The 22249-nt window shown below is 34.2% G+C and overlaps 1 protein-coding gene across 1 annotated transcript in view; it reads right to left on the reverse strand.

Annotated features, from left to right (window-relative positions):
• LOC150094603 (cell adhesion molecule Dscam1-like) overlaps window positions 1–16482 on the reverse strand; it is a 435546-nt gene extending 419064 nt beyond the window's left edge. The window contains exon 1 of the mRNA XM_090411127.1: window positions 16267–16482. Within this exon, the coding sequence (XP_090267253.1) occupies window positions 16267–16303 (37 nt within the window). The 5' untranslated portion in view covers window positions 16304–16482. The remainder of the gene's footprint in view (window positions 1–16266) is intronic.
• Window positions 16483–22249: the final 5767 nt, after the last annotated feature.

Here is a 22249-nt window from a genome sequence, read left to right on the forward strand (position 1 = left end):
TAAAGTGCTCTAAATCAGACGAGCAGACTAATCTTTCCGAATTAGTGAACCAAAATAACAAAGTTGTTGTTGTTCGATGAAAAAAAAAAAAAAAAAGGTAGCAAACTGTTAGATCGAATTTATTTTTATGCAAACATGATAGAAAAAGGACTGACTTTTTTGTTTTGTTTTGAAAATCAATAAATGTTTATCATATATATGAAATATATCTAATATTTTCCATGAGATATGCTTAGATTAATCTTTGATTTTTCTAGATAATAATGTCTTCGAAGAAACACTAGTGTTTTGCCCTTGAGCCAATCTATATAAATGCAAATAGTGTTCTAGGCCGTATAGAACCTTGTACACATATATATCAACGTTTTGTGGTTGAATTAGAAATTTACCACACAGGACGATATCAAAAAAATAAAAACGTTTTCCGTGAGAAATATGAGAGCCAATAACGCAAATTTTGGAAATTTAATTCATAGGCCATACGCTGTATTTAAACCAAAGGAGTAAACAAAATAGTCGATTGTTTATATCCGTAAACGATTTTGGAAAGACTGTTTAAGGAAGAAATAAATAACAACTATTCCAGATTTTCATCTGATCCAGTTTAACAGAGTATTGCAGTGTTAATATATGTCAATTTGTGAAAAAAATTTCAAATATGCGAAATTTTTGTGAAAGACTGTTTTGTGAAAGACTGAGAGCCTTCGTAGCTCAGTCGGTATAGACGAAGCTCTTTGGGTGGAAAGACCTGGGTTCGATTCCCGTCGATGACGTGAGGAACCTTTGTCTGGTGTCTTTCGACTAAAGGTGAGTTAGCCATGTCTTATATGGAGGTAGAGGGGTTTTCTTCTCCCGGAAACTCGTATTTTCCTCCCCCAGAACAGGCAAACCGGTCCTCTGAACATAAATACATTCCCCTCTCCCTCCACCCTAGCGGCAGGCCGGTTGGGGTGTATTATCAAAGTCATATCTTATGTAACACGTGGACCCTGCATTGGAAGCTGGATAAACCCCGCAGAGGAAGGAGGAGAAGTTTTGTGAAAGACTGAATTTACATATTTTACTTGCTATCATATCTTCTTTTTACATATTGATGTGTTTGATTTATTTAAAAAGTCTGCCGATCACAGACACTATTTAAATGTATCGCATATTTCATCCCCCCTACAAACTGACATATATCATAAATGCAATACTCTATTAAAATCAATCAAATGAAAATCTGGAATAGTTATTACATTGTGTGTTTTATATTTTTCTGTGAAAATGGTCCCGTGGGATATTTCTAACTCAACCATAAAACATTGACATGTATGTAGATAAGACTCTAAGCGGCCTAGTACAGCAGAAGCTATGGAAAAATAAAGTAAAATAAAAATAATTGAAATACTCCCATTTTGCCATCGAATTTATTATTCCAGTAGAGCATTAATTACAATATATTGTGACGGGCCAATAAATCTATAGCAGTTCTTACCCCACCCCACCACAAAAAATTAAAGATTGCCCACATCGCAGTTCCCCTAACATGTGAGACAGTTTCGTCCTCTGGGGAAGCATTATTTGGTCCGTCTAGACATTTTCATCACTCTTGAGCAGAGGTCCCGTAAGTGGTCTACCAAAGGATTATTAAAGGGCCGAGAGGCAATTTCAGACTAGCACAGCCTGCATATAAAGTTTCATTTCAGTTTTGAAAGTCTTCATTTTGACTTATGACATTGAAAGAGTTTAATCCAAGTTTTCATAAACCGTTTACTTGAAGCGACTTATCTTCACAACATCCATCTAATCTGAGCGCAGCTATGAAACGGAGGAAATCAGAAGAAAAAAAATTAATAATTTCCCATTTACGATGAATGTAAATTAACACGTATGACAATGAACTGCATATAAGCACGTTTCCATCTTAGCTGCTGTTACGTAAAATTGCTCGAAATGTTTTTCCAAATATCAATTTAAAAATGCATTTTTGAAGAGGGGGAAGCCTTCTGAAAAAGGGATACTATTGTGCTTACATTTAATGTAAATTAAATATTGTCTGTAGTAATTTAATGATTAATAAACGGACATAAGGAGTTCTGAAAAAATCCTGATTTATGTTTTTTAATCAATTTCTTTCACTTTTTTTTATTGGAGAGGGAGGGAGGAATGTTATGAGATTGAGAGCGCGCATCCATTAAATTCCTAAATGATTAGGGCAGTACGAGAATTTAACGCACCATCTCATCATCGAGGAGTTTCCGTACGCTCGTCGTAAAGTTCCGTACGATTCATATGACATTCCGATGTGACCCTGGTTGATGTGTTAATATTTCCTTCTGTGGGTAAGTTTTCGATTCAATATTTTACCGATCATATTTTTCCAGGTTAAAAATCTTTCGAAATTCGTCGAACTCTCTGAATTGCAAGGCTTTATCCAACGATCTAAAAGTTTTCAAAATCTGTATATGAAGATCTATATTTGAAATCTAAACTTCAAAGCTAATTTCAAGATCTAAAATAAAAACTGAGGTTCGAATGAAAAATGAGTTTTCAAGAGTAGGCGTACGGATTTTGAAGTTCGTCAATTTTAAATGAAAAAGGTTGCTACTAATTAACATCTATGATCAAATACATCAAAATTCACAATAGCAAAAATTAGACTGTACTGGACTGTACAATAATAATCCAAAATGGCTTCAGATCATTTAAATTATGATCATAAAACAAATAGAGGAGGATATAACAGTTTAGAAGGAAAATGTTAAACGATACAAGGAAAACATAAGGTATAAAATATTACTTTTTTAATGATCCATTAGTCGTTTCTGGTTAGGGGGGATAAATGTGTTTCTTATCAACAATTTTTCCCATAAAAATAACCTAATAAAATAATTTAATGCATTCTCTTTTTTTTTTCTAATGTCATCGTTTGTTTTTATTCAAATCTTGTAACTTTCAATAAAATGTTCTTGTTCTTTCTTTCTTTCTTTCTTTGCAAAGTTACAAAAAACTACGTGATTAGACAACACTAAAGATGGACAAATATTTATAGCGAACACGATAATTTTAATATTTTACAACTTAAATGAAATGCATTATTGAATTCAATCTTGTGTTTTATTTTGGAACAAAATGCGAACTTAATTTTGCACTTACTTCAGAGTTTATTCCACTTAGTTAATATTTTCACACTACCTACTTCAGTCACGCCACTTCCACTTATTCAAACAGTCACACCCATTTACATCAAACATTCACCTTTCTTTTATATTTTATTCAAACTATAAACGGAGTTCAATTAGGACTACATGCGTTTTCACGAGAGGGCGCTATCAAATATTACATAAAATGTACTACTAAATTTGATTATTAAAAAAAAAAAAGAGAGAGAAAAAAAAAACCTTAAAATTATGGGAAGAGTGCTTAAGGTATTCTTATTTCTACATATGTTAAGCTAAAACGGAAGTATACGTAGGAATAAAGCCAAAATGTAAGTTTCATATTTTGGTTTAAGCAAGCATTCTATGAGTAATGAAGTGTGTTTAAAAGCATTTTCATCATTGGTTGGTTGTTTTTAAGTATGTCTGTCTGTCAGTGGCCATGGATTAGAAATACCGACAACCTCTTATAGAGAGTAATGGACGTCTCACTACGGGGAAATAACATCGATCAATAAAGAGATATTTCTTAAATCAATGATACAAGGGGATTCGAACCGATGGACTGCGACTGGAGGAAAATATTCAATAAACCATCAGGTCGGTAAAACGTAATAATCAATTTTTACGGTACCGAAAAAAATCCCCTATGGTTAAGAGAGAATCAACTGCATGAAAATTCCAAAAGATTTCTATTTTGCAGTCGACTGCTGTTTAAATTACCAAACTGTATGCCCTTTTGGCTCTAAAATTTGCTGTTAAAAAAGCGTAAATGAAAGAAAAGGACAAGGTGATTAAATCCCACAGATACGTCCAAAATGCAAGTTAATGGCCACTAATGGTTAACAAATGTTAATTGCCAAGCTCTTTAAGCGTTTTTTGTTTGTTTGTTTGTTTTTGGTTGTTTTTTTTTTTTTTTGTCAAAGAAAGTAACTATAAATTGAGTTAAAATACGTTTAAGGAACATGTTTGTGCTGTGAACGAATTTTAATGACTACAATGGAGGATAACTAAAGGATAATGATTGTAACAGTCAGCAAATTATTAAGACCTTTATCTCTATCCATATAATGCAACAATATACTGACACATTTATCAGATTCTTTTTAGATTTCTTAATAAAGAAATCAAACTGTCATCAAAACAATTTTGATGGCAGAGAGAGATGAAATTACTATTGTTGTTGTTGTTGTTGTTCTTGTTTTTGACTCCCAACCACGAAACGTTGCAAAAATATGATACAACAGTTTGTGGATGGACTAACGGGTTTTTTTTTTTATTTATATTTATTTATTTTCTTTTTTGCATAATCTGGGACCATTACTCTAGAGACAAACATGAAACATTTTCAAGCACTTCATGTCTTAATAAGCAGGGCGGTGATCTGACACCGTGACATGAAATTCACCTACCAACACAAGACACTTTGACAGCAATGCACATTTAATGTCAGTTTAATGGCAAATAAAGGAAAGATTCTAAGTTTGTTTCTTATGAAACCTTTAGATTAGATTTTCTTTCATCTTCCCTCTACATAGTCTCAATATCTTATCATCCCCAAGTAATTTGGCTTTATAGAAACTTAATGTTATGAGAGGGAAGTTAATCTTCTAAGCTGTCGCGTGTGCAAAATGCGAGTATTATATAGAATGCTAGGCTTCAGGAAAATCCATGCCACCTACATATGAAACCAGCTAATCCACCTTCAGTTGAAAAGTCTTTATAAAGGTTTTTTACGTTCTAAACGGTGTTCGAACCAAATGTATAATCGTTGCTGGTTCAGATAAGGAAACTTCAATAATTCTTAAAGACGTGAGAAAAAATATTTTCTTTTATTTTCGCTTCCTTTTACAGGCACTTTATTTCCCTTCCTCTCTGTCTCTGGCTAAATCAAAAATATCTTCAGATCTAGAAACTATATATTTAACATGTTCATTGCCAATCACGCGATATCACGCGATGCCAGCTCTCGCCAAATGGCCGATCACGCGTTATCGCGTGGACGTCGCTAACTAAATAAAAAAATTTTTTTAAAAATTGGCCACCACGCGAAATTCAAATTTTCAGCTTGGCAATGAAAGTGTTAATATAAAATAATTCCGGGAATAAGTAACTGAGAACCAGAACGATGCCAAGCTTGATAGCAGATATCGGATTTCTCCTTATATGAGAAATTCTCCTTAGGTTTATTCGCAGCAATATTCTGCATTTGCGAAATAATATTCATCCTTACGACGAAGTTCATTTCCTTTTTTTTTTTCATAGAAAGTTTTCCTGTAGCATATTTTTAAGTTCTAACTTTCATAATTATTTTATCTTATTATTACCACAGATAAAAAATTAAAATTTCTTTACTGAAAGAGGAAATGGAATAAATATATCTCTTGAGATGCAATTATCCAAACAATTACGATGCCGCACTATCATACATTATACTACTTTCTTCTCGTGAGGTCCTTTTTATCTGCACCATATTGACAAATGTTATAACATTTATCTACAGAGATATACGCACACACGTGTACAATGAGTCTCTTGATTAAGAGTGATTAACGAGACTCTTAGCAACTTGAAGCCTTTGTGACGTTCAATAGGCTGTAACCCTTTTTGTTCGCCCTTTCGAACAGCTTTCGTGTTCTCAGGCCGAGAACATGAAAGCTGTTCTAGACTTTTTTTTCTCGGAAAAAAAAAGTCTACCATCTCTGAGAGATAACTGACTTAAGATGAAAACAGCAAAGGGCCTTTTCTTGCAATCTCTAATGCGCTTCAACCAAGGTGTTTCCGACCAGCAGACACGTCCATCTTTTTTTTACTGCAGCAGAAATGAGTATTTCGGGACTCTTTTTTTTTTCTCTTTTTCAAATGGCAATTTGACTTACAGGCTGAAGTAGCCCGATTTAAACAGTAGCGGAGAAGATTTCTGTCCAGTAAGCTCTGATTTTCATTTCCGTAGCACAAACAAACCTGTGATTAGAATTCTATTTTGCAACTAAAACATTCCAGAACTATCCGTCATTTCAAGGCAGTGGTTTATTCAATTTTTTCTCTTCCAAGTAAGATGCAATTTTCATCTTACAGTAGACAGATTCTTTCTGGAAAAGAGGGGAATTAACTCGGTATACTTTCACTCTTTGTACTATATCTTAATCGTTTCAGAATATATACAGTGTTATTGAGAGATCGTGTTCTGATACTCCGTAAATAGATGTAGATAACCACATCACATTTTTTTATCAGAACTTTGAACTAAGTAAAAGCAATCAATATAAACTGAAATAAGAAAGTGAAATTAATTTGGATTTTAAACTTGGTGGACAGATTTAAACCGAAATAAACCTTTTTTCCGAAAAAGCAAATATTTCATTTATATTTAATACTACTACAACACACTCATGTACGACTTGTAGAGAAAATATCTTATCGACATTTGGATAAAAAAAAAAAAAAGGCTTGTGTCATTAATTTTTAACTGACTTTAGTCTTTAACTGGCGCAGTGTTTGAAATTGATGTTTCATTGCTTACAACTTATAACTGAATCAGTGAATCTAAAAATAAACTAAGAACTTTAAGGACAAGAATATTCATGCTCTTCTCGATGCTGCTGCCAAAGAAGTATACTATGCGTGTCCCTTTTCCTATTTCCCTGGTTTGACAGTTTGATAAAACAAGATTACATTTGTTATTTATCTTTGGTTCTTATAGACCGTCCATGCATAAGCATTTTAATAAAAACAAAGACGAAGTGGACAATGGACAATACAGTATCCATAATAAAAGTTCGAGATGGGTTCTATAAGGAAAATGAACCCATTTCGTGGAGACAGATCTACGCCGTAAAACAAATAATCCTCCTGTCAGGCTAATCTAACAGGGTCCGCGTTCGACAGCGACAAAGCAGTGACCTCGTCCGCTGAGCAAGTCTCGCTCTCTCACGACACTGTCACACATGTCCTTCGTCTCCGTAACTAGAAGCTTCCGGATATGAGAAACCAATACAACACACGTCACGGATGTAGTTTCGCACATGCCAAGATATTTACCTAACCCTATACAAAAAAGAAAGGGGGGGGGAATAAAAGTCCCAAATCTTAAAATGGACCGTTTTAATTAGGCCTAGTTGCTAATTATTAGGCCACGTAAGAAAAACATTTCATTAAAATGATGAATTTACTCAAACTAATACCAGTTACCGTAAACCAGTATTTCGTAATTACTGTAATTATGAAAAATAAATAAAATAAAATAAAACGTAAAAATTTAAAAATATGTACATGCATATTGCATGTACATTGATCGACTTGTATTATTTACATTAAATTATTTTGTGTTTACTGATATTTTATATTTTCGCTTAGTTTTATTCCACATGAAGAAAGTTCTCAAAAAAGGCACTTTAGTATCTTTTTTGATTTGTGTATCCTAATCCCTTAGGATATTTAATATATTTTTGTTATGTAATGTAAATCCCTAATGCTAAAGGTTGTAGATCTTTCGTACATTAGTTTGGACTTGTTTTTACTGTGTAAATATGAATTTTCTTGTTATGATAGGATGCAATAAAATGTCTAGAGTCCTCTTAGGATACAATATAATTTTCAATTGCTTTCAAACTCATTTGGTTTTGCTTGCAATAAGCAAGGGCATCTCAAAATCAGCTCTGATCTTCGCAAACAAGATCAGAGGAATAGGTAGCATTTGGCTTAGAAATGCTAGTGTAGTAGTTACAGCTAATCGGAGAGCCTGTACACCACTTAGATCAACGTTGTCCCTTGTTTCCTTCAAAAAGCATATTCTGGGATGCAAAGAATATTTATCTCCTAGCTGGAGTTTGTCTTTTTATCTAAATGATACTTATCTTTCCTATCTTTTTTAATTGCGTTATGGACGCTCTTTGATGTAGCAGAATATACGCATAATCTATAGTTAGTACGGGAAGACAAGAGTGGTGATTTGACCACAGTTTCACAGGGTTTGTCAAGAAACGGTCAAAAGGAAGTATTTCTGTGAGGAACACTCAAGCCTACTCTTATGATCCAAAACATTATGATCACCTATCTAGTAGCGTAATGGGCCTGCTTTTGCTCAAGATAACAACTTGCGTAGCATCCATCTTCACATTGACTCCACTAGACCTCGGAAGGTGTTGTGAGGTACTCTGGACTATACAGAATAACGTCCCGGATGTTCGCGACCGAGTAAAGCATTAGCATCGATCGGCGGATACAGCATTCCACATGATCCCACAAATGTTCCATGGAATTCAAATCAGATGTATTAGGTAACCAGGGGAGCACACAGAAATGCATGGTTATGCTCTTTGAATCATGCTTGCAATGAGAAGCATGTGAAACTTATTGTCTTGCTCAAAGAGTCCTTCGGGATGTATTTCACCATGTACAGCAATTCAGAACACTCACGTGTAAGAATTAACTGTTAGAATGTGTTCAAATGGGAAGAGAGCAACCAGTGATACGCACGATAATAATCATAACACTGCAACCTGCGGCTTGTTTCCAGCCAACTGCGCAGTGTAGCTGATCGGATAGAGGTTGGTCATAATGTTTGGCTTATGGGTGTATCTTAAATAGACTATCATAGGCCAAGTGTATGGGGGGGGGGGGTGCACGTTAGCAGTTCACAGAAAATTATGAAATAATTGTAACAAGTGGACTCTGGGATAGTGAATGTTCCGATTTTTCTTTCACTTGTAAAATAAATCAAAATAAACATTTGAGTCTTCAAACTACGATTATGTCTCCAAACCATGGAAAATACCAGTTATTTGTTGAGAGAATATTTTCCATTTACTTTGTAATTTATTTAACAGAGAAGTTATTTTTCATTAGCAGGACCACTCATGTACATTTTCACTACAAATATTCATTACGAGTCTCCGCTTAGAACGTCAATCAGTGCTTGTCAACATCGTCATATTAGCGTGCAAGTACAGTTCATGAGTCTCGGATAACGTGACAAAGTGAAGGAAATGGAAACACTGTTCAATTGTGATTATAAAATGTAACACGAGCACAGTTGCATTTGCAGTAAATTGAACTCCAGGTCAACATTGCCAGTGTAAACTGAACGTCAACTAAGATTAAACGGTCCATTAAAGAGAGAAAAGCAAACAAAAATGATCTCAGTGGATTTATTAACGCATATGAAGTACGTTGGGAAGGGGGAACAGAAACCTTTGGAGTGAAAGGTTTCGCATTTCGATTACAGTAAATAATAGCACGTTATTCTGTATCCATTTTGTTCATCCTCCTGGATGCCTAATAAAAATTATCTGATCGAACGGATGCTAATGAAATAATTTTGTTATTATTTTTAAGTTTTAGATTTTCTTCTAAAATTTGCCGAATCATTTAAATTTTTTCAAAGATTTACAGAACAAAAATTAACGGCAAAACGATTCAGAAAAAAGCTTCATTTTATAGGCTATGGCGAAGCGCAATTTTTATGATAGTCTTGTATCCTTTCTATACTTGCTTTAATAAAAAATAAAAAAAACATAAAAATATTTCATATTTTCTGGGAGAAGCAGAGAATTTATTGTTAAATCAAAATGATATTGACTGTTTCGAGATGTATGTCGAAATTCTTTTTCCTTCAGTTAAAAATAGAATATAGACAAAGTTACGTTAGGCTTAGAACAGTGAGGTAGATAAAGCTAAATCTCTGAGTTTAAATTGGGTCTTCAGAAATGCCATCATTGTCAAGTAATATATAACTTCAAAGCTGCAGAACTCTGAATCTGAGTACTAGAAAAGTTCTTGTTTCCTACACGGTGTCTTAGTGACAAAAGCATTTTGTTCGGAGCATCTTTGCACAGCTGACAGATAGACAGCTGTGCTCAGAAAGAAATCGAGAAAATGTTTAAAGTGAAATGGAAGGTGCCTTAACTGGTTCTGATCTGTTAGGATGTCACAGCAACAGAGAGAAATGCGCGCTGTCATTTTCAACAGGAAAAAAGGTTATTGAAATCAGAAAATCTCTTAGGCAGTGATCCACTCCTTTATTTGTAATACTTCTGTGCAAAAGTAGATGTTGGAACTTAAGAGCTTAAACAACAGAATTCTTGAATGAAGACTGATAGCGACGGATTTGGCTTAAGGAATATATTTTTTCTGATGGAAAGATTTGGTTATGTTTTGCTAAAGCTTTAGTAGTAAATGAAAACTGTACTGCACCTATAGTTTGCGACTCATTCTTATTCCGTGTCAGCACTAAAATTTTGAAAAGCATATAAAACATATCTGCTGCATGAGAACTGCCTGGAGTTAAGACCAAAATTCATAAAATCTGCATAACTGTAATTCATCAGTTGTAGTTTTTTTGGTTGGGAGGCAGAGGGATGGGGCAGTTATAAAAAACTACTGCCTTCCTATAACACTACAACCTTCAAATAAAAATCACTTAAATTGAGGTTCCTCGCGTCCTACACGAATTCAATCCCTTTCCGAACGTAGGACAGATGTCGCGTACGTCTCGACTAAGTGCACTTGACGGTTTGTTCGCCATGTCGATATCAGAGAGATGCATACACAGTAAACAGAACATTTCCCCCCGATGTCGTCCCTATTTTGAAATCATTCACATCACTTTCTGTATAAATTCGTATGCAGATAAAACTTATTCCTAATATTTCTTCTAGTAGCTAGAAGAAACAAAAATAACAAGCATGAAAAGAAAACCATCAGCCAATAAAACAGCTGTTATCGTAATCTGCACTTGTCTAACTATAACAAAATGAACACTTTTAGTCGTTGTGCGAGTGGAAAATAAATAAAATTAATCAATTTCGAACATGGCTCTCCGGTAATAGGTTTCATTTTTGTATGTCATTTTTAATTTCGAGGTTACCTGCAGCATTTTTGTTTGTTTTTATTTACGCAGCTAAGTCCTTGCTGCTTCGTTGGATGTATGTAAATATTACCAAGATACCGATAAGGCATCTTACCCTTATGAGCTCTATATCCTTTTTTGTCTTGCATTTATTAATACAAAACTCATCAAATAAAATAAGAAAATGCTGCTAAACATCGGGAGAACAAACAACGAAGTAGTGCAATAGCAAAGAGGAGAAAAAAGGCACTTGTTGGCAGATAGGCAGTGAAGAAGTTGCTGTACGTGCCAACAGAGAATCTAATCCTCCACACTAAATCCTATGATCTCATTCCAACGTGACAGTGTTAACGAAGTGGATGATCCTTTTTTGCTGTTTATTTTCCATTAATCAAAAGACCTTCACGATTAAGCAAAAAAAACAAAGTGTTAGAAAATGAAACGAAATAGGAAAAGAAATTCTGCCTGAGTGATACCAACTAAGTCTATTAAAATATAAATCCATATTTTATGACAATTTTATTTGCTGTAAAAATCAACAATAGCTTTACTGAATGTGTTATATTGTTCGATGTACGGTTGCAATGATTATTTAAATAAGTCAGTTTTTCAATTGTTACGATTAAGCGAATTTTTTTATTGTTTTTGCAAAATAGTTTGTTTCAAATTCAAAATTAAAATTTTGAATTCAAAATTCAAATTCAAATTGCAAAATTCAAAAATGTTTAAAATAAAATCATTAATCGTGAATCTTCCATTTCTAGAAAATTCTACATTTTTGAAGAAAACACCCATTACATAGCTCACACCCAGCCACTGTGATTTAACACGAACTCTTGGTTGGCATATGTCGATATCAGCGAGTGGTCAGAATATTACAGAACTATTTCATTGTTGTCAAAACTGATAGACACACAATACAGCACGATTCTGTAATCATATAATTCATTTTAGCAGAAAACATATGCTTTAAAAGCCGAATTATTCCAGTAGCAAATAAATTCGACACGATTAGAAATGTCCGGAATCATCTAGAAACACACCATTCAAAAGATTTTGAAGGGAAATTTGAATTGATACGAGCAACACTTTTGAACAAACGATAGGCAAAACTTGACTATATTTGACTGTTGCAATGGATGGCGAACACATCTTTTAACCCTAAGAAATCCAATGGGGTAAATGGGGTCAACTCTGTGTGAACCAGTTAATATCTTAATCTTTTCTGTGACTGCCTTGGGAAACATCAGTTCTCGCAACATTACTCTCTGCCACAGTATCTAGATTGCCGTTCATCTCATAGCCCTATATCTGACACCATTCGCTAGAGGAACATCGTTACAATAACCTAGGTTCGATGTCGGGTCATTACAAAAAATGCACACGATAAAGCAGACGTCAAATCTTAGTTTATAGAAATGAATGCCATGAACAGATAATTTGCAGTTCTTTGATTTGAACATGAAGCCGGAACCGAATGAAAGATTGTTGTGAGCAAGGTGGTGCTAATCGCATTCATTTTATGGTAGTCTGGAAAATAAAAGGAAAGGTTTCTCTTCGTGATAGATTCAGTATTTGGAAACCAATGATCGGGGTTGATTGAATTAAATTTCGCTGATTTTTTCATTTTTCTCATGTCGTTCATTGTAAGTCGTATATCAGGTTTATTAGGAATTCCTTATGGATGCCGAGCTTTACTCCCAATACTTTTTTATTTTTTTCAAAACAGTATGTTTCATTAGCAAACTATTAGAAACGTATCAAAGACTTTAACCTATCAAGAAGACAAATTATAATTGTGATGGGTTCATTTATGTGTAAAATGGGCGTGTCCTTAAAGCAATCCTTATTCATTGAAGGTTTGTTGAAATAGACAGCGTCGTCGCTTTCTTTCCAGACTGTGGAAGGAAAGTCGAATTCCACTTCAGTGTAATACGTTATTTTAATAACGTATTACACTGATTTTAATAACGTATTACACTAACGTATTACACCATGAAATACGTTAGATGGGAGATTTTCATCATCTTGCGAAACACTGCCATCGTGCTTTTCGAAGACAGCCTGAAATGCGTGAAAATCATCGCCACTGTTCGAATTATACATATTGATACATTTCTATCCAACTGTTAGAAGATAAGATAATATTCCCGAAGTGCTCATTCACTTAAAATGAATGCACTTTAAACGTATATGTTTCCGAATTATTTCTGTACGTGACACAACAGGTATGAAATGATGACACTTCATCTCAAAGAGGTTTCCACGGAAGTATATATGATCTATACTGCACTAAAAGCTCACATTTTGCTTCTTTTTTATGATAGCAGTTTCTTAGCTGATCTGTTTATTTTTTTCGCCAAGCTTAATCTGATTTTTCCATCCTATTGCAAAGTAGCTTATCCACAGTGAATTCTGATTCGGAAATAATCTTCCGTTCCTCATTTGGACGAAGTTTTTAATGACAGCTAATGAATATATTCTTGTCATAAACATGTGTAAATTTCATGTGTTAATTAAAGCAGAAAGCGTCGTTGAAATTTAAACTTTTTTTTTTTAAATCAGCAACTTTAAATTCAAAGCGAATGAGTTTGTTTCATGAATCCAGTTGGACACATCTTTAAGCAGCTGCTTTCTCTTCATTGCAGCACTTCAGCTGACAACATACTGCAATTAGTGAATTGTTTTAAGGCCCGTTTCTCTACGACTGTCTCTCTCTCTCTCGTTTGTATTGATTGTGTCAACTTCCAATGCTCGCGTCAACATTTCCCAGTAAATCGACATTCGCAAGTTTTATTCTCTACCATAAAAGGAAGTAATTAATTCCCACTCCGAGTATTATCATCCGATCAGATCGTTGACTTTAATTAGGGAGTTATCAAGAAACGGGAGTACAATATTTGTGATAGCGTCACGTCCTTTTTCCAATAATACATTTTCCTTCCCTTGCACAACTGATTCTCATGCTACACCGTCTTTTAGACTTCAACCCTATTCACTATATTATCTAAAATCGAAGAAGGAATTAAGAACTGTGTGGGGTTTATGGTTTTTTCACATGCCTGTCGGTCCGCCACCTTATTACATATAACAATGATGAATGATATACTAAATTATAATGAAGATACTGAATAAACCTGTATTACATTCATTGTTGAATCTTCAACAATGGATGATGATGCACGTGGTTTCATTACGTAAAATATCTACAGAACGTTTTATGCATCATGAGTTAAAAGTATTGTCAATAATATAACTTAAACCACTTTCTCTCTATTGTGATTATATTTCTAGCCTGGTATAAGATTATAAAATTATACTTCCGCACTTTATGAGCTTTTTAATTATTCATAGTTCTTTTAATTTCGTTTTGATCTTTTCAGCACAGACTGTAAATCCCTTCTTATCTTGCTAATGTGGTCAAAAATTATAATTAAGTCTGTGTATCCACTATCTTAAAACTACTTGCATTTTCTCGATTTCGTCCTTTTTTTTTTTTTTTTTTTTTTGGATTTTTCGTCAATGCAGTATTTTTCCACACAAATTTGCATTTTGGATTTGAGTCTTGCGTGTTGAAGAAAACAATAAAACATAGTTTTATCACAAATGTATTTAGTCAAACTAACACGCGCTTATATTAATATGTTGCCATTTTAGAAATCACTACCATCCTTTGCAGAATTATGAAAATTATTTACAACGTGAAATCATTATTTGTCGAACTTGTAAAATTGAAAACTAAATCATATGAATATTATTTCAAGCGATATAATTCCAAATATCATTTCATCACTTTGATTTCCTTTGAGGATATCAAAAAAAAAAAAAAAAAAAAAAATGGCATCCCTTTGCGAATGATCAAAAGTATAAAATGCGCATGCACTGAAGAGCTCAAAGCATCACTATTATGCTACTTTCACGCCACAGAGAACTAACCGCACTCAGACGACTTTAAAGCATCTTTAAAAGTTCGTGCCAAGGCGAGCTGCTGATTCTGAGCATTCGCCGTAGTCTATCAGCATCATCCATGTACAGGGTGCCTAATTAACTAGAGAGAGAGAGAGAGAGTTTCAGCTTTACCTTGGCCCAAACGCTTCTGATCTTTATGAAATATTTATATTTTAAGTAGTTCGGTTATTTAGTGTCAGTTGAGTTTATCGGATTCAAACTGTTTCTTCCATCCATCCTAGTGCATTGAAATATTCTTTTAAATCAGCAAATCCGCTAAGCCAAAAGCATTCTCACTGATAATTTAAAATGCCCATTGTTTTATCTTCTAATCATTAAAAAACAAATAATAAAGTTAAATATATTATCGACATAATCACAGAAAGTAAGTCATTTTCATTAATAAAAAATTGGATTCTTGTGTAATATTAACAATACATCTTACAGTAGTAACTTCAAAATAAAAAAAAAAAAAAAACTATAACACTAAATTAATACGCGAGCGCGCAGGCAGCGACCACGTAAAAGACGAAAATATTTGACCGTGGGTGTTCCAACAGGCGCACGTCAGAACGTCTGCGATAACTTCAGCGTCCACAATGAAACAAAAAGCGGTCCGTTAATAGCTCAGTGTGATGAATACTCGCTGCAATTACCTCACCAACCACCTAAACTACAATTATGATTTCAGAGCCTTCAACGGGATCGTTTACGGAGGGTTGCTGGTGACGTACTTGAAGATCGAGGAAGCGGAAGTGTATGCAGGCTCAACGATCGGGATGTCCCTGAACAATAAGATCTCACGTATGACGTGTAGTTTAGGTATGAGGATGAGAAGAATTGCCCAGAAATGGGGGGGGGGGAAAAAAAGAAGTTTCCGGTTTGTAAAAAAAAAAAAAAAAGTGTAAAAGAAACAATTTTAAACATAGTACGAAGTTCCGTAGGAGTTTTATGGGTTATATTCGTATATTGAGAAGAGAAGAAATATTTATCTTTCCTAAATGGATTATTCTTGATTATGACGAAGATCCTATAGCGAAATCGAAGTTTTCTTCGTCGAATCATTTTTATCGGGGCAAACTACAATGCGATCGCCTCTCCTCATAGTTTACAAAATAATTGCCTACTTTTGCTACATTTATGGAAGAAATATTTGTCATAAAGTTAATATAACTTACTTCTAAATCAATCTAGATAAAAGCGTATCGTGGCTTTTTCTTTTCTTTTTTTTTTCTTTCTTTTTTTTCTGTATATTTGGACTTAATCGAACAAGTTAAGAATTCTGGAAGAAAAGTGCTCGTGACTAAAGAGTAAAGAAAGTAAACTTACCAGTTACCACTGTTAATGCGAATACGAAGAGATGCATATTCCACCTTAATATTTCTGTTTTGTTTTGTTTTTGTTTTTTTCTACATGTGAATTGGCTTCTTACTATCAATAAATTTATGCAGCTTCCAACCTAAATAAAATTACAAGAATGTACATCTATGGACTTGTTTCTGCTGACTGGTACGTAGTTTGCAAAGCAAATTATCCTTTTACTGGTGTTCTGTACACCTAAAACCAACAGTAGAAATTTGTAAAGAACACAGAACTCAAGCATGCACATATTGAATTCTATATGCTGGAACCCCGATAATGACAGCGTTAAAAGCATTGTAACGTAATTCTGTCTCCTCCGCACTACGCTAGCCGGCGTAAGTCATCTTAACCACGCCGGTCGGTCCTCCTGTGGTGATCACCATCTGCATACATACACACATACACGCACACAGTGTAGACAGCTCAGCCTGCAATGGAGCACAAGGAACACGAGCAGCGAGCTGGTCCGTGGAACTGGCACAAACTGAGCGCTGAAAGCGCGCGCATGCTCTGTCTAACGCATACTTCGGCTCTCTTCGGTTAAACCACTGTAGCGGTAACGGGTCTTCACTCCCGCCAGACTGCTACTATTGGCTGTCAACTGGATTTCTCGCGGTGATGTTTAAAAAGCATATTTTGACCACTTTTCACCATTCCTTAAAGTTTCTGTAAACGTTGCTGTTAGAAAATAATCTTGCATCAGAAAAGCCACATTTCCCCAATATTAATCATATTAGCCATTTCGTTAATTTATAGCTTAAGTAAAAACTGTGTTACATGATTATTTGTCAGATTAACAAGCGCTCTTTTTGTTTACTTATTAAAATAAATATGCAAGTAATGTTATACGTACTATTTTTATCGAATATAAAATGTATATAAAAATCATTATTTGAGTCTCTCGATCTGCCATGCATTCAGTACAGCATAGTCAGATTTCCTGCAAAATTTCCATTTGTCTATTGTTATTTTCATAATCTGTTATGCTTCAATTTCATGCTGGAGTAATTTTCCAAATATGTGACACAGTTCTAAGTAAGAAAAAGTATAACTTTAGTCTGTAATACCGATTTGAGAGGGTGGTTGTGCGAGGCCTCTCGATTTCCGTTCGATGATTTTTTGGTTGAATTTTAATTGGGCTGCATAAAGACATGATTGTTATGTCACATCAAAACATTTAAGTGATCGATAGATTTTATTCACGTTGATTACTGTACGTCTGAATGCATGCAATAAGCAAAATAGTCTAAAAATAAACTATGTTTGGTCTCCAGAACGAGGTTTCTCGGCACCACTATGTTTGGTGTATCAAACTTTTGTTGGAAATTGAATAAAAAAAAATAAGGCTTTGTTCGAATCGGATATATTAATGATCATTATGGAGGACACACTAATGTATTTTTTGTTTGTTTTTAATATATATTAAAGAAATTCACCCATTTTTCCTCCTTACAATTCGCATCCGTCCTTAGACAGGTGTAGACCCTAATCAGTTAAGCTTCTGATTAGGGTATTTAGGCAATTGAATCTCATTCCTCTGCTGCATCCATCTAAGTGTAAGTATTTTATGTCTGTAGATAGTCTAGTTCCCAGGACCAATTTTCCTGTTTTGAGGGACGAAAAACCCGTGTTTCCGGGAGAGAACCCTCTGCCACACCCGTGTGAGACTGGCTAACTCACCTTTGATAAAAAAAAAAAAAAATAAAAGCCCTGATAAAAGTTCCTCAGACGGGATTCAAACCTTAACCTTTCCGACCAAAGCGCTTCATTGAAATCAGCTAAACTGAGTAGGTTCCATTAAAGAAATTGGGAACCTTAAAAAAACATTTCACAGCGACTGGGATATTCATTCATTCTTTAAAAAATATTGCTCCTTTAAAAACGTTAACGATTCCCAAACTCTCCCTTTGATTTCTTGGATAAGTATGGAAACATTCGAGATCATATATTCTTTCACTTTCTGGAAGTAAAATATTAAAAAAATAAATAAATAAAACAATAAAAACATTTCGATCCACTCTGTTCATACAAGAAACGTTTTCACTAATACCTGACATTCATTTGTGTATGATGCCAGCAAACTGAATCTGTTTCCATTACATAACACTACTCACTGTTATACCGGAGACATTCGGATTACTTCACTTAGTTATCTGACAGGTCAGACAAGTCGTCCGACTTGTCAGATAACTAAGCATAACCGTTTTCTTGCTTCTGGCTCTTGGCCTGTGCTAAAGCTATTAATAATTTCAGACGATGGCAAAGAGCTTTATCTGTTAATTCTAACAGAATAAACTGACAATCATGTGTAAATACTGCTGGCGAAGGAAATGTTTCGAGGAAATAAGGGAAAAAATCAGAATATTATAAATAAATAAATTTTGATAGTTAATTGAATAATAATAAAAAGCATATCTGAGGGAGGGGGGAATAATACTGCGACACAACATTATGACTGCGTATATAAAAGTCAATCAAATAAAGAGATATTTCCCTATTTCTGTTAAAATTACCCATCCTTTTTGCTGCCGAATTCCATTAATTAAAGAGTAGAAATTGACGAAAAGCCAAAGTGCTTTGTTTATGATATATGCATAGTAGTATTCCAAATCCAAAGAGTTTAAATGGCTACATATTAGATAATTTTACAATTCGCCCGACTTACATCTTTCCAAATAAAAGTCTTTAAAGTGGAAATCGATATATTTTTATATGCCGCTCACGAAAGATTGTAAACCGATACTCCAGCAATATTGTGGGTGGGCTAAGAGGTTTATCATATTTATTTTTGTATTTTTACTTAGCATAATGCTGATATCACTGCTTTAAAGACGCAACATGAAACTTTCCAAAGACTCCTCGGGCTTCCAATAAGCTGGGCGATAATCTCACACCGACGATTAAATTCATCTCCCACCTAAAGACACTCATAAACATCCATACCTTCGGCGGTTTCAAACTCATGGCCTACTGGTTGTAGAGCGAATAAATTATCCACTAGGCCAACAATGCGTTTAAGAGCATGTTTAAAATTTTAACTATTTTAAAAGCTGCTTTAAAATAATGTTTAAAAGTTACCAATCTAGTTGATACCGTTTATCACACAGAAATTGGATTCCCTTTCTCTGGATATTAAAAGAAGTAATATGTACACAGTTCCGAAACCCTAGAAGAGATTATCGCTGTTCATTGGCCAGCAGTGTGTTGTGTCTGTCAACCAAATCTGTTCTTACACCGACTCGACTGTTTACAGAAAAGTCATGGGAAGTTCTGTCCACTCTCTCTCAGAGAACAAATTATCCTGTTTTGAAAACGCAAACCGTTTCCTTATATGCTTCCGATTTCAAGTCTTGAATAAATGGAACTGGATTCAATGCGTCCTACTGACCGCAAACAAAAACCACTTTCTGATAGTAATACCATTTTCGACCAGCGATAGTGAAGTCAGTTCACACAGCTTAAAATAGCTTCCTTTACAATATCAACACAAAGGAACTCATTAAATTCTTAGGTGACTAACATAACTAAGTACAGGCACTTCCCAGTCAAAATTGCAGATAGATGGTAAATGTAAAGCAACACAGGACTATAGTTCAATGAATAAGCGTTCAAATAGAAAAAAAAACTTAAATTAATATGATAATATGAGAAATGCATAAGATCTTGAGTCATTTTCTGGTGTACCTAAACAACTTTAATCCATAAGCCTGATTGGGATTATATTTGTGGCAGCAATTCTCGTGGAAAATTCGAAGCTGCTGCAAATGTGAATCTGCTTGCTGCCTTTAGTCATGGTTGTCACAGATCGGTTCTTTTACTATTATAGATTTACGTATATATTAACGGAAAAATCTGTATTGACGATATCATTTTCAACGAAATATCAGTTAATTTTCGTTAAATGGATAGCTCGATTCTTACAAACTACAAACAGGGGCATCATTTCGTCAGTTTATCCACGATTACTGACTCAAATAATGACAATCCATCACATTAGCATCCAATGAACTTTTGCCAGTATTGGATGAAAATGTGTTTTGTCCAATACTGTTTTTTTTTAATCCTATTCAGCTGTTTTGGGAATAAATGATTAAAAGAACGATTTCATTGATGAAAAAGACATAACCAGACTAGTAATTTTGCATAGTTTATGCAAATATCCATTATCGGAATTTTTACTAGAGCAATGTCATAAAAATTGCTTCTTTTTAGAATAGGAATTAGAAGTACATGAGATAATTTTAGGATAAGCTGTTTTTAATACATCGCTAAAATGAAAAAATCAAAAATCCCATTTGTATACACTGTAAGCACCGTCAAATTCGTAAAATAAATTATTATTGAACCTACTACTGTGAACATTCAAAACACAAGGTGTAAATAATATTCAAATAGCACCTGATACACAACAATTGTGGGTCTTCATTAACCGTTTTATATTTCTGAGGTGTGTAACAGCTTTCTGTCGGCACACAACGTATGTAAAAAAAAAAAAAAAAAAAAAAAAAAAAAAAAAAACATGAATAACTTTTTAAGTGTGTGTGTAAATTAATATTGTAAAGAAAAAAAAATTCTCGCAAGCTATACCTTCTAAGTCAGAGTGGATCACAAGCCCAGACATCAATGATTTCTGTTCTCGGGTTATATCCTCAGGAGAAGACATATTGGGATCTCGGGTCGCTAGGAGAGCATGTGTGATATGGGAAAAGCATTCCAGTTTTTCATTTCTCGTAAAACATATATACCTTGTGCCTGTTGAGTTGGTTGAGATATGCTTATGCTTAATTTTCATATTATTCAAAATCGTTTTCTTTTTTTTTTTTTTTTTTAACAAGCAAGCAGACGAAACCTCTATGATAACATTGCATAAAATAATACACCTTCGATTTAAAAAAATTAAATTAAAATACCGAAATTAAGGTCGTTGATGTGCACTGTTGTGATTTTCTGCTAGCAATCATTTTTATTTAATTCGATATAAAATTATAAAATATAAAATTTAATAATCTTATATTAATTAAATTTTTAAAACACCAAATATTTTTAAAATTATAAAATTTTATTTTTATAATTGCCATAAGGAAAGAAATATGTCTAAAAGTTTGAAAAACAGTCAAGACTGATGTAACTAGATTATTATTATTATCATTTTACGCGAAACCTTCATGGAGTCAAAGGATTCATTGCAGAGGACATTCCACATCACATAACTTCCCGTCTACACAGTATATAATCCATCATCCATACTGCTCTAACTGTCGCCGAGTAATACGCTAAACAATCTGGCCGATTTGCCTATAAAGCACTATAAAAATCCCAGTTTCTGGGGGGGGGGAACTCTTATAACTGCCGTATGAAAGCAGCTAACTCACGTTCATTTTCAAAAGTCCATGTAAAGATTCCTTTCATCATCATCAAGACGAAAATAGAACTCAGGTCATTTCTAATTGAACGCTGAATGCTCTCGTCATCCTACCACCATTATGTTACGGATAGGCTTTTCCGTAATGAACTTAGTTTAGCATATGTTCTACTTAACTTCATGGTAACTGCAAATTGTTTGAGGAAAATATGCTATTTCTTTCCGAAAGGCTGTCGTAGTTCCTTGAAGGAAACTAAAATAAAGATCAAACGGTTTTCTGAAGAAAACCGAAAATGTGCTTCCAGTTTCCGTTCCTCCGATTAAAGAGTTCACAAAACATGCAGCTCTCGGTGGCAGTCCGTTTAATCGAATTGAAAAGAATCAAATTTCACTACCATTCAGATCGTTTATGCACTGATACGAAATCATTCCGATAAGCATGACCTCCAAAGTAAGATTTCATTCACATAAAATAATATCCAATAGTAGGAAGTATCTTTAGTCTAGAAAAGGTATGTCATTCATGTAAGCCTAGAATTTGCACAATAACAGTAAATGGTTGCTTCCTCATTTGAGCTATTACTACTT

Source organism: Typopeltis vanoorti, chromosome 21, assembly GCF_054136105.1.
Source record: "Typopeltis vanoorti isolate ZY-2024b chromosome 21, IOZ_Tvanoo_1.0, whole genome shotgun sequence".
Taxonomy (NCBI): domain Eukaryota; kingdom Metazoa; phylum Arthropoda; class Arachnida; order Uropygi; family Thelyphonidae; genus Typopeltis; species Typopeltis vanoorti.